At 40.2% G+C, this 11,964-nt stretch overlaps 2 protein-coding genes across 2 annotated transcripts; both read right to left on the bottom strand.

The window, feature by feature from the left end:
- Window positions 1-687: 687 nt before the first annotated feature.
- On the bottom strand, window positions 688-2,043 carry LOC140938607 (perlucin-like protein). Its single transcript, XM_073388106.1, has 2 exons — window positions 1,735-2,043; window positions 688-1,145 (listed from the first exon to the last, which is right to left on the bottom strand). The coding sequence occupies exons 1-2, from the start codon at window positions 1,949-1,951 to the stop codon at window positions 712-714; spliced, it is 651 nt and encodes a 216-aa protein (XP_073244207.1). The 5' UTR covers window positions 1,952-2,043; the 3' UTR covers window positions 688-711.
- A 5,627-nt stretch (window positions 2,044-7,670) lies between these two features.
- Window positions 7,671-8,138, bottom strand: LOC140937988 (C-type lectin domain family 4 member C-like). Its single transcript, XM_073387542.1, has one exon. It carries the CDS (start codon window positions 8,136-8,138, stop codon window positions 7,671-7,673), a length of 468 nt encoding a protein of 155 aa, XP_073243643.1.
- Between the last annotated feature and the right edge of the window lie 3,826 nt (window positions 8,139-11,964).

The following is an 11,964-nucleotide window of genomic DNA, read 5'->3' on the forward strand; positions in this document are numbered from 1 at the left end:
CTTTTTCCTTTTCCCCCCATCCCTTTCGTTCCCTTCCTCGGAGGCTAACATAAATAGACCATATGGCAGTAGATTCACTAAATATTAAGAGTAGCAGCACCTAAATATGGAACCAAGATATAACAATGGCAAGGGCTGCATCGATGAAAACACGCACGAAGACCTCAGCAAATGTTTTGCTACATGTGAACACGAATAGAGTAAATTCCTTCAAAGTGCGAAAAAAATGAAGGTTACAATACAGACATAAACAACCTAAACACGACCACAAAACGAAATGCAAGGAAACAAGAAAAAACGAGGCTGCTTACCCAATACTGAGGACGTTTACAACGTTTGGAGTTCGGGAAAACGAGAAAAAACTAACATAGATTAACGGACACTTAAATTAGACACGTTAAAAACACTGCCTTAAAAAGGGCGAGATAACGCGAAAAGAAAGGAGCATAATTAGCAAAATACCGTAGTGAGAAAAAAAAAATGAAACACGATAGCGAGTAAGTGCAAGTAAAAACGAAAAGCAAAAGGAAAATTTTTACATAACACCTTTTTTACCTTGAACAGGAGTAACCAATACTTAATTTCTCGTCTTTATTGCCCTTCATTCTCTTATCAGTCTAATATAAGAATTCGTTTCATCTTAATTTGAATATTTCATGTTTATACTAGACTTTGAATCTTACGCTGGCTTATGGACGTAAGCCATGCCATTTACATATATTTTTTTTTCTTGCAAAGAATAACAGGGGAAGACGTGAAATACGATGGACTGTTATCACAGTATACGTCGTCCCATTTGCCCGCTCCGCCTCCTGTACCATACATGTGCGCGCACTTTTGGCTAACGCTATCAGGTTTTCCTGTTAACCAAGCCGTGTATCCGTTCGCCGTAGGAGTGTCATCAATCCAGTAGAACTTAGTGTCGGCTTTCCGAACCAAACCGAGCCAAACACCCCAATTTGTGATTGTTTTCTGTTTTTTGATCAAGTCAAATATAAAGTTATTCTCAGCAGCGGATCTTACGATAGCAAGGTCTCCTCCAAGTATCTCACATGTTCGTCTAGCATCGCTCCATTTCAGAGTTGGAATGTCGATGACGAGGTAACTGAAGTTTCCGTAGTGAACCCATCCGTCTTGCGGACAAACTGAAAATTATTGGGTCATATTATGGATTATTCAGTTTATAGCGATAACACAATAAGCCTCGTGAGTATCAGCTACTGCCCGAATTGAAAAACTAAAAGCACACGGCTAATGATCGAGAATCAAATATTGCCTAGAATTTTCTATTACTTGAGGACGACTAAAAATTGCTATTTAACTATTCCATTAATGTACAATTTTCAAAGCTTATCTAATAAATCCCCTACGATTTTCTAAAGTTTAATTTTCACATTTTACTTCCCACGTTAGGCTATTTTTCTGAGAAAAAAAGAAACCTAAAATTTTCGGATTCAAAAATGGGATGGAGAGAGTATAATCAGAAAATGTCTCACTTTCGTAATAAGTCAAATTGCATCTAAAATTTTCGGGAAAATTATACTCAAGCCCTTATAATTTCGAAAAGACTCTAGTTGCCCTTGGGATGACCGAACAGATACAAATTTTATAGCGTCACTTCAGTAGAATAAATTTCTACAGCTCTAAAAGTACTCTGGATAGCCTAAAAAGTGTTTTCAATGTATATAGGAAAAAACTGTCTTTGGGTGCCCCTGATGCAAGAAAATGATTTACCTGATTTTTCATACAGGGAGTCGACTTTGTATTTGATCTCACTCAAAATTTTTCGATCAGCGTCTTCGAAACCCCAGTTGTTGATATTAAAGGTTTGAACCATCGGATGACGTGGTTTATTACTTGTGAGCGACGCTGTGTTGGAAACGGCACTTTTAGGTTTGATCTGTGCAATGATTAAAGCAATCAAGCGGACGAAATTCCATTTTCGATTCATGGTTGATTTCTTTCTCGGATCCAACGAAGAGGTCGTCGCCTTTAAGCGAACATCCCAAGGAATACACTAGTCTCTAAAGATGATCCCTGACGTACTGATCAGTCCGCTTAGCCATGTGTGTATCACACAACCCATGCGAATGTCACAATTCGCCTCTCGCGTCCTAAAAAAAGGCCACATGTTTTGACAGTACAACATGAAATACCCCGAGACACTAGGTAACTCTAAGATTTTACTGTCGCGACTGCCAAACTTGTATTTGATAAACCTGCACAAGCGCGGACCAGTGCTAGTGGCATAACAGGCATACGAATCACGAAATTGACGAAGAAAGAGCCAAACCAAACTTTTGGCCAGAGTAAGTTTTTGACAAAAAAGAACGGGGTTGGCAATAATATTTCTCGTCACATTGAGTAAATGATTGCCAGTCTTGAAAATTATGTCGCCATCGCTAAAGAGAAACTATCTGGAACAGCCGAATGAATGATCCCTATGGTTCACGAACTCCAACAGGGTGGTAATAACAACCGCCCTTAAGAACACGCGTGCGCCCAGAATAAAAGAAATAGATGGCGTGAAGAAAAAGTCCCAGTTTTTAGCGAAGCAGATGAAGAAAGCAGCAGAGTTTTGCGAGTGAACTGTCAAGGCTCGGAGGAGTTCATGTTCAGATGTCGGATGAGAAGCAGAGTGAATTTAGACAATTTTAACTTGAAGATGATTTTTTTAATGTTTTTAATGTATAAAACTTAAGGGAGATGGTTAAAATTTTAGAAAACTCGAAAATATTTGATTTGGAAGTTATTGAAAATTTTAAATATGAAGTGAATAATTAGTACGCCATTTTCATGCCGTCAGGACAACCACTTTTTGCCTTCCCAAAACTAAGTTATGGGAAGCGAGATTTTGCCACCGTCATCAGCTCTAAACAATCGAAACTGAGAAAAGGAACAATGACAAACCGGCACTTTAATGATACTCTCTTCAAAACTCAGAAAAGAAAGAAGGCCATTCCTCTTTACAACATTAGGACAACAAACTTAAAGGCAAGGAGGAAAGAAGTGAAAGAGGTCCCGTCCAGCTAGGGAGTTTACCCTCCCAATCACACCTGTCCAACAACCTCGCTAAGTTTAGCCTTTCTAATTTGCTAGCAAAGGGACTGACGGGGGTGCAACCTGGGTAGAGGAAAAGAAAAAAGGCGGGGGGGGGGGAATAACTAACCTGATAAGGTTAGGCCTACACACACTTGCGTAAACAACAGCTAAACAAAACAACAACAACAAAACATATTGGAAAAGGGTGGGTAAGGCTGCGTGCAAACGGACGCAACTCCCAACAACTCCCAACATTGTTGGATGTTACATGTTGCGTTCGTTTGCACACCCTGTTGCATGTTGTTGCGTGTTGTTGCGCAAAGTTTGAAACCGGTCAAACTTTTCAGCCAACAACTCCCAACATTTCTTTTGTTCCGTCATCGCCGAAGCGTGGCGCAACAATGTTGAATCCGTTTGCACAGCTCTTCCAACATTTTTGGGGCCACGCACGCTCATTACCCATGGTTTACAAAGACTTATGGGTTGTATCCTTCCCACGATGCACTGCAGGTCACAACATTGTGGGGAAAGCACCGTTGCCCCATAACAATTGCTATCCACCTTACGGGATCATTACTAAAATAGTTTTCCAGCCCGATTCCTTCAGCAACAACTTGAATAGATTTATGCTGGATTATATGTAACTCGGCACGTGTCGTTACAACTTTCAAGGAAGATTCCTTCGATGGACGACCGCATTTGAAGTCTTTTCATAGTACCTTTATTTTAGATTTCTTGTTTTAGGAAAATAAAAGAAAAACAGTGCGAGAAATACGACTAGAATACGTGCATCGCGGCCAGACTTATTTGACAGCTAGTCATTCACAGTTGCGTTATTTTTGTTAGTTTTTAATTAGTAGTCGTTCCCCTCCCCCCTCCTCCCTCGCGCGTGGTCTCGCGCCCTAATTCCCTTCCCTTTCCTTTCGAACGCCTGCCACGCAGGCTAACACCTAACAAATATATCGAACGCACTCTCCTAAGCTCCGATTACTCCTAGTTTTAAAGGTAGAGGCAGATTCGGTCGGAAGAAATGAGGGGGGAGGGGGAGAAAAACGTCATGCAGCAAAAACCAGAGAGATTACAGTGCTCTCCAACCCCCCTCCCCCAACGGAAAACACCTGCACGCCTTGAAAGCACGTTCGATATGTCGATCACTAGTTTTTAGCTCTCGTTGAAAGGACCCTGGGCGAGGTCTTCTCTGTACCGTAAATGACCTAATAGACGCCGACTCCCACATAAACGCCTCTTATCTAATGACATCCCCTCTACGCTTTTAAAATTGTATTAGAAGCCCCTCTCTAATAAACGCCCCCTATGAGAATTACTCCGAAATACAAGGAATTAGAAAAAGGAGCATTCATTTAGGAGGGGGGCGTAAGGGGGGTACGAATACCGCAATACCGCACATGGTAGCGCGAGAATCCCGCAATACCGCATCACAATTTAGCCAAATACCGAAACCGCAATTACAAATGGGAAAAAGTTGACGTTGTCAATACTACAAATCCCTCTTTCAAATAGAAATAATACTTTTATGTCAGTGTTTCCAAATCAAGGTGCGTCGAAGTCAAGCTTGCGATAAACATAAGATCATCGCACTCGTTTAATTTTGTTCATAACATGTATACGTTTACATAAATGAGACAACGGGGGTACTTGGGTTAATTTTTGCTGGGTATGTGTCGCCGGCTTCTCAGAGCCCCTACCCCATTATAGTCTATTCAGTGGTCAATTGTAGACCCCATCTTAGTCACTTTTGGGCAAATATTTAATTTTCGCAATCCCAGCTTAGTCGCTTTCTATTTTTATGAATTGACCATTTTTTAGATTGAATGAAGAACACTTAACTTTTTATCTACAGTACGAACATTCTGGTACGTTTGCTAACCGTAAATATGAAGAACTGTCTTACCCCCAAAAATCAGAAAATGCTCGACCCCATTCTAGTAACTCTCTGGAAAATGCGACCCCATTATAGTCACTTCACTCGTGAAAATGCGGCGCCATCCAGCGGCACATCCCCATTAGCCTCTTATAAGGAAGTAGCCCCCCGCCCCCCGGGCTGCCATGCTACGTAGGCTAAGCACACACGAATACTTGTACATTCTATATTCCTGCATGCGCAACGAGAAGGACGAGTAGTAATCTTTAGACCACAGCATCTTCATAGATTATCTTTCGACACTACGAAATTTATAACGACCTCACTGACCTCACTATTTGCTGGAATATCTGACTGATCACTTAGTTGACCCTCTGGATCGCTCGCCATTGTTTCGCGACTGGCACGAAAGAGGCGGTAAGATTGGTAAGGAGGTTAACCAAGCTGACTATTCCCACAAGTTCCATGAGGTTATAAATAATGCGACATGTTTACGTATCATTGGATAAGAAAGTTAATGTCGTTAATCATATCAAGTATTAACTGAAATTACAAGCCATACGATTTGTCTGGACTGTTTGCGCAATATACGATCCCCGACTGTGCAGCTATAGGAAGACACGCGGGTCACGCAGGCTAGCTAGGGAGACCTTTTAGGATTTGTATCCTCTTGTCATGAAAAAGAAGCAGATCACCGTGACATAACGATTTTTTCACCGACTACCGCGACATAAAATTTAAACTCACCGCACACCGCTTGGGCTCTGAAAACCGCAATACCGTACTTTGAAATAAAAATTACCGCAACACCGCACCAAAAAAAACCCAATACCGCAATACCGCAAACCCTTACGCCCCCCTCATTTAGTTTCTTACTTGAATAACGAGGCTTTGCATATTTCACCTTGTTCAACTTTAAGTTCAAAGTAAGGATAGACTAACGATGGCAACGCATAAGCCCTGAGTGAAGATTCTTACAAATGTTAGGATTTGAAAGAGAGATATGGATCTCTAGACGTATAAAGAGTAGATATTCCGCTACTTTGAAACTCTCTTCATCTTTTCGCCAAAAGCATGTTGAGCTTGTTGAAGTTATGAGACAAAAGGCCTCCCTCTGTTTTAACGCTTCCTATCTATTAAACACCTCCCCTGGGACCCCTAAAATTAAATGGACGCCACGGGAGTTTATAAGGCCATTTACGTGGCGTATAACATCCCTCCAGCTACGCAGCCTATTTCGTACAAATAGCAGCGTTTGGATGAAAAGGCTCCTCAAAAAAAAAGGAGCTCATTAGTCTCGCTTGCGTAAGCAGCGAGACTCATAATCCGCAACGCGTTTTCGCATTTTTGTTCGTATCTTAACTTATACACAAATAGGGGGTCATTATGCCAGGTGTTCTTAGCGGAGGCCGTGGAAACTGGGACTAAGAATCTTTGCGTGATCGAAGTCACACATGTTTAGGAAAGGTTAAATTTAGGGCTTTCCGAAACGTGTCGGTCCACGAATTCTATCGCTTCAAAGCGTTGATTACTTTGGAACAAGTGAACACTACTGAGGGTGCGTTCGATTGGGAAATCTGGATTTAGATTTTAAAATCCGGATTTCGGATTTGCAATCCAACGCAAAATCCGAAAACGGATTTCAACGCTGAGATATCTGTTTTTGGATTTTCATTTTAACCGTTCGACTGGGAAATCCGCAAAAGGATTTGAAAAACTGTTCTTAAGAACAGCGGTCTTGCACGCACACGCATAATTAGCAAAAAGAAGAGCGCTGTTCACAAGAACAGTTTTGCAAATCCTTTTTCGGATTTCCCAATCGAACGGTAAAAAGGAAATCCATGAAATCCGGAAAATCTCTGAGGACGGATTTCTTGGAGGTGAAATCTGTTTTCGGATTTCGCGTTCGATTGCAAAATCCGAAATCCGGATTTCAAAATCTAAATCCGGATTTCCCAATCGAACGCAACCTGAGTAGTTGAAAAAAGAAACTGCAAAACTGCGATGGTCGGGTGTTGTTAACTTTCATTGTATGCAAATAAGTCTTGTGGAGAGAATGCAGTTCATTTTCGACGATGATTGAATTGACGTGCCATGTAAATCACTTTTTTGATCTCGGGCAGTTATGTAAAATCGAGGCCCTTGAATTTTCGTGTACTCTTGTATAGTCTGCGACCGTAGACGTATTTCCGGTCGTTGCTAACACGTGTACTAAATCAATTCAGAAACAAATAAAAAGTATCGACGTCGATAAAGTAGGAAGTAAAAAACCTTTAGCGAGTAAATAGTGTTTTGTGTAGAATTAATCGCCTCCTCATTTCTCGATTTAATCTCCAAGCAAGCGAGACCGGCAGCGGTCGTAAGCGCGTTCTTGTTGTAGTAAGCAACTCGTGTTAATAATCATGTTATCGTAGTGTCGCTACTGAGCTCCCTATTATCCTTCTATGTTTAGAAATAGTTATCTATCAACTGACAGACACACGATCCATTAATTAAAGTCGCAAATAAAGATCATAAACGAAAGGACAGCATATTTTAGATGTTAACGCCATTTTATTTTTGATTTTAATTAACTGAATTTATTTTCAATCTAAAGCAGTTTCATTTGACGAACAACTCTCATGACAAAAAGTACGCACCCCATCCTTGCCCAAAATCGTAATCTTTGATTTATGTCGTATTATTTAGTTTATTAAATGGCATTACATCAAAGTGCTCTACTCTATTTTGACTTAAGGGACACAAGTCACATAATTTGGTTTTTCTTGCAAAGGATAACTGGGGCCACCTTCCAATAGTTTGCTTGGTCGAGATCACAAGATAAGTCGTTCCACTTGCCTCTATGGCTGTTTGCCAAGCCAAACATGTTTCCACACTTTTCGCTCACGTTGTCTGGCTGGCGGCTTGCCCAAGCCGTGTAACCTTTCGCCAGTGGAGTGTCATTAATCCAGTAGAACTTGTTATCCGCCTTCCGGACAAAACCAAGCCACACACCCCAATCGGTGATGGTTTTCTGTTTCTTGAGCAAGGTGAATATGAAGTTATTCTCAGCAGCTGATTTTATTATAGCGAGGTCTCCTCCAAGCATCTGACATGTTCGTCGAGCATCGCTCCATTTCAGGGTTCGAATGTTGATGATGAGGTAACTGAAGTTTCCGTAGCGGACCCAACCATCTTGAGGGCAAACTGAAACTAGAACATATTTCGTTAGCATTATCACATTAAGCCTCGTGATATCAGCCACTCTCTTAATAAGAAGCCCGCAAATAATTTTTGAAAATTTTAATGTAAGTGAATTACCTGTTGCGGTGGATTTCTCATAAAGAGAGTCGATTTTGTATTTCATCTGCTTTAAAATTTTTCGATCAGCGCTTCCAAAACCCCAGTTGTTGATGTTAAAGGTTTGTCCATCGGTTGACGTGGTTTATCGCTTGTGTACGTCGCTGAGTTGAAAACAGCGCTTTGAGGGTTGTTTTTTGCAAAACTACTAGAAACAATGAGATAGGTAAGGAAAATGAAAACGAACTTCCATTTTCTGTACGTCATGGTTAAATCAGTTTTTTGTTGGATCAAATGAAGCTAAGAGGTAGCCTTTATGTGTACACCTCGAGGATAAGCGTCTCTTTAATACTCGTGTTTGATGACTCATCAGAGTCATGGTGAACGTGATCGCTGACATATCATTAGGGAGCTTAAGTAGCGGACGTTCTTGAAATATGTCACAATATAAAAAGTGAGGAGTAAATCTGGGGCAAACCCGGTAAATGCCACGTGTACTAACTTTAATTTCAACCGACCCCATGTCAGTTGCTATGCAATTATGGCATTACTGTTTTTGCCCCAGATTTACTCCTCTGTTTTTACATTTTTGCGACATTTTTGCCATTAGCGAATATTTGCAAATCCATTTTTTTGGTGATGCCTTCTCATATAGTCAAACCCCGTTAATACGGACACTGAGGGGGCCATAGAAAGGGTTCGTTTAAGCGGGCGGAGAGAATTTAAACGAATTTTCCTTAGGGTTAAAGCAAACTGTCCCACGGCCGTAATAACGAGTTGTCCGTATTAAGCGGGTGTCGGTAAAGCGCGGTTTGACTGTATTCTCTTAGTTAGAGTGGCTATGTCACGAGGCAAGGATATTGCAGACGATATCGAACAAAACTAAACACCACTATGAATTGGTGACTTTTGAAGGCATGGCATTAAGTGACTTGAAAAAGCTGGCCTAATTTCTTTAAGTTTCAATCCATGTCATCCTTACAATCTGTTGCAACGCACAACAGGAAACAGTTTTCAGTTGAGTTTTAATGCTTAAATATAGTCTGAAATAGCATATATTAGGCCATAATTAGTGTAATGCAAAACTGTTGCGAATGATGCGAAGTCACTTGAGAACTTTTTAAAAAGATAGCAAATAGCATGCATGACTTAGTCCCTTTAAGTGTCTAAAGTGGGTCGCAAAATATATTGTTCTGGATGTAATCTTTCTTAGAGGACCTTGTGCTCAGCGCGGCCTGTAGCGGGTATCTATATAATAATGAACAATTATTGGATGAGGTTTTTGTGATATTCGGAATAATTAAGGTCGTAGCGAGATAAGTGTTATCGGCCGAGCCGAAGGCCGAAGCTGATGACACTTACCGAGACCTTGATTATTTAGGATATCACAAAAACCGAGTCTAATAATTCTTTTGTTATATGCATTGTTTTGAAGAAAATAACGACAAACACACCGTCGCAAGGAACCTGAATTGATGGAATTGTTATTGGAAATCATGCATTGCGCGCGCAAACTACAGATTAGTCAGTTAACAAACTAATCTGTAGGTTGCGCTGATTTCCAAAATTAGGTGTAGGCTCTTAGCCAAAGATAATGGGTACAATGCCTAACAATATACTTAATCACACCTTTTAGGAGCATCAAGGAACAATATCCTGAAGAGTGTAATCGATAAAATCCGGTATCAGAAAACAATTCGATGAATCGATACTATCTATAACTCCTGATTGATTGATTGATTGATATCCATGTTATCGATTGAAAAACCGGGCTTCGTTTGAAAGACCACAGGGCTCCCACACAATGTGTGTATGTAACCGATTGTTATTTTATAGTAAATGTACTGGTTTTACCGTTTGCTTCACCTATAGATGGTTTTCACAGTGACGTCATCAAATTGTAAAGTCAAAAAAGCGAGGTTTTAAAAATTCTTATTTACACTAGGATGAAGATAAACAAAAAGTAAATCTTTGTACAAGTTTCCATTCCCGTAACACGTTTTATTTCGAAAATACAGCAATTTGAACTTCCGAGTTTTTATAGTGCGTAACACCAAGTTATGAATGCTGTCTCGTTGAAAAAAAGTCTCTTCTCTTGATTTTCAGCAGTATAACCATTTCAAGTATTAAAAGATATGTTTATGCGCACGTATGCTAAATCTTGAGTAAAAAGAAAGAGCTTTTATAGAAAAAGTGAACTCCGGATGTTTTTGTTGATTTCCAGTGGCCATATTGGTGCACCAAAACGTTACAACAATATGGCGTCTCCATACAAAGCTCTACAAAGGTGCGTGAAACGTTTCGGCAAATAACTCAGAAACTGTGCGCCACAAAGATCTGAGACATGGGCAAATTGTTTATATATTAGTCTTTTATAATATTTCATTTTCTTGATTTTCTTCCACAGGAGGGTTTCCAATTTATTTTTTGCTGCGTGACAGTGAAAACGATCTATAACGATATATCGCTAAGTATGTCTATAAATCAATATTAAATGAACGTTGAATTACCTTACCTGTGGTATATTGTCGTCCTTTTGCCTCAAAAGCGGTTTTTTGAGCGATTTTGAAGGAGTCTGAGTTCGCCGTTTACTGTTCCTAATAATAGAAGGACAACTTGTCCTTCTATTATTAGAACATTAGAATATTTCTCTGGTAGACCAGTTATTTTGACATTGAACTGGTAACTGTACTTCTCGGCTTCATCAATGGCGTTACCAGCGGGTTTCACTTGATGATCACAGAGTACATTTAGACAGTGGGTTATTTGCTTAAGCTGTACCAAGACGTCAAAGATACAAGCTGGCAAGTCTTAATCGTCGCTCAAAAATTGTAGACTTCTCACAGTTTCGATGTTCGAAATTAATGTTTCTGTTATCGCCAGAGTTAGCAACTCCCTCGGTGGTAAACGTCTCTTTCAGAGCTTCCTTCGACAGAGCGTCAACCTGCTCTTTCAATGCTTGATTGTTTTGCTTAAGCGCGGTAACCGTCTCTTTTGGCATAATAATTGAAGAGTAGCAGCAGAGACAAGTACAGAAAAGAAATGGGAAAACGTCTCAATTGGGTCAGAGGGGAAAACTGTCATGTTTTCATGAGTTTATCTTGTTTTTGTTACCACTGATTTTTTTTAGCTATCAAATGAGATGTCTCATGAAACTTGGCTTATCTGATTTTCATGTATCTGTAATTCTGTATTAATTACAGGTTCAAAGCTGAACTGATTTTTTGTTATTTCATTATGTTTTGCTTTCACAATTCCTTCGTACTGATCACGAAAAAGGAATAGAGCAGACAGCCGGTGTTCATAGTCGTTCACTTTCTCTGCAGCCGGTCCCTGTACTGTCCCAGTCCCAGTTAACTAATTGTTTACTCTTGAAATGGGTATGTAGCTTCCATTTATCCATCTGCTCATGCACGGTAAACTGGCGGTGGCAAACTGTTGGGCAAGCTGTAAACGACTATTACTAAAAACGGAGAGTAAACATTCTCGCTGAAATTGGCCATGTTGTAAACGAGCGAAGAATTGCTACGACTTATGACCACAAAGGCTCTAGCGGATGGTTTAGGGGGACAGCAAAAAGATGGCGGACAGCTACAAGCCACCTGTTAAAGACTCACAAAAGGTTATTTTGACTAAAGAATATATTCCAACACACAAAACTGGTGCATGAGGGTCTTAAGGAATTCTGTAAAAGTAAAAATTTATTTGAATATCTGAAACTATTGGTGCAGCTAAGAACACAGCACTTGCAACGCGCCATG

This window comes from Porites lutea, chromosome 5 (genome assembly GCF_958299795.1).
Source record: "Porites lutea chromosome 5, jaPorLute2.1, whole genome shotgun sequence".
Taxonomy (NCBI): Eukaryota; Metazoa; Cnidaria; class Anthozoa; order Scleractinia; family Poritidae; genus Porites; species Porites lutea.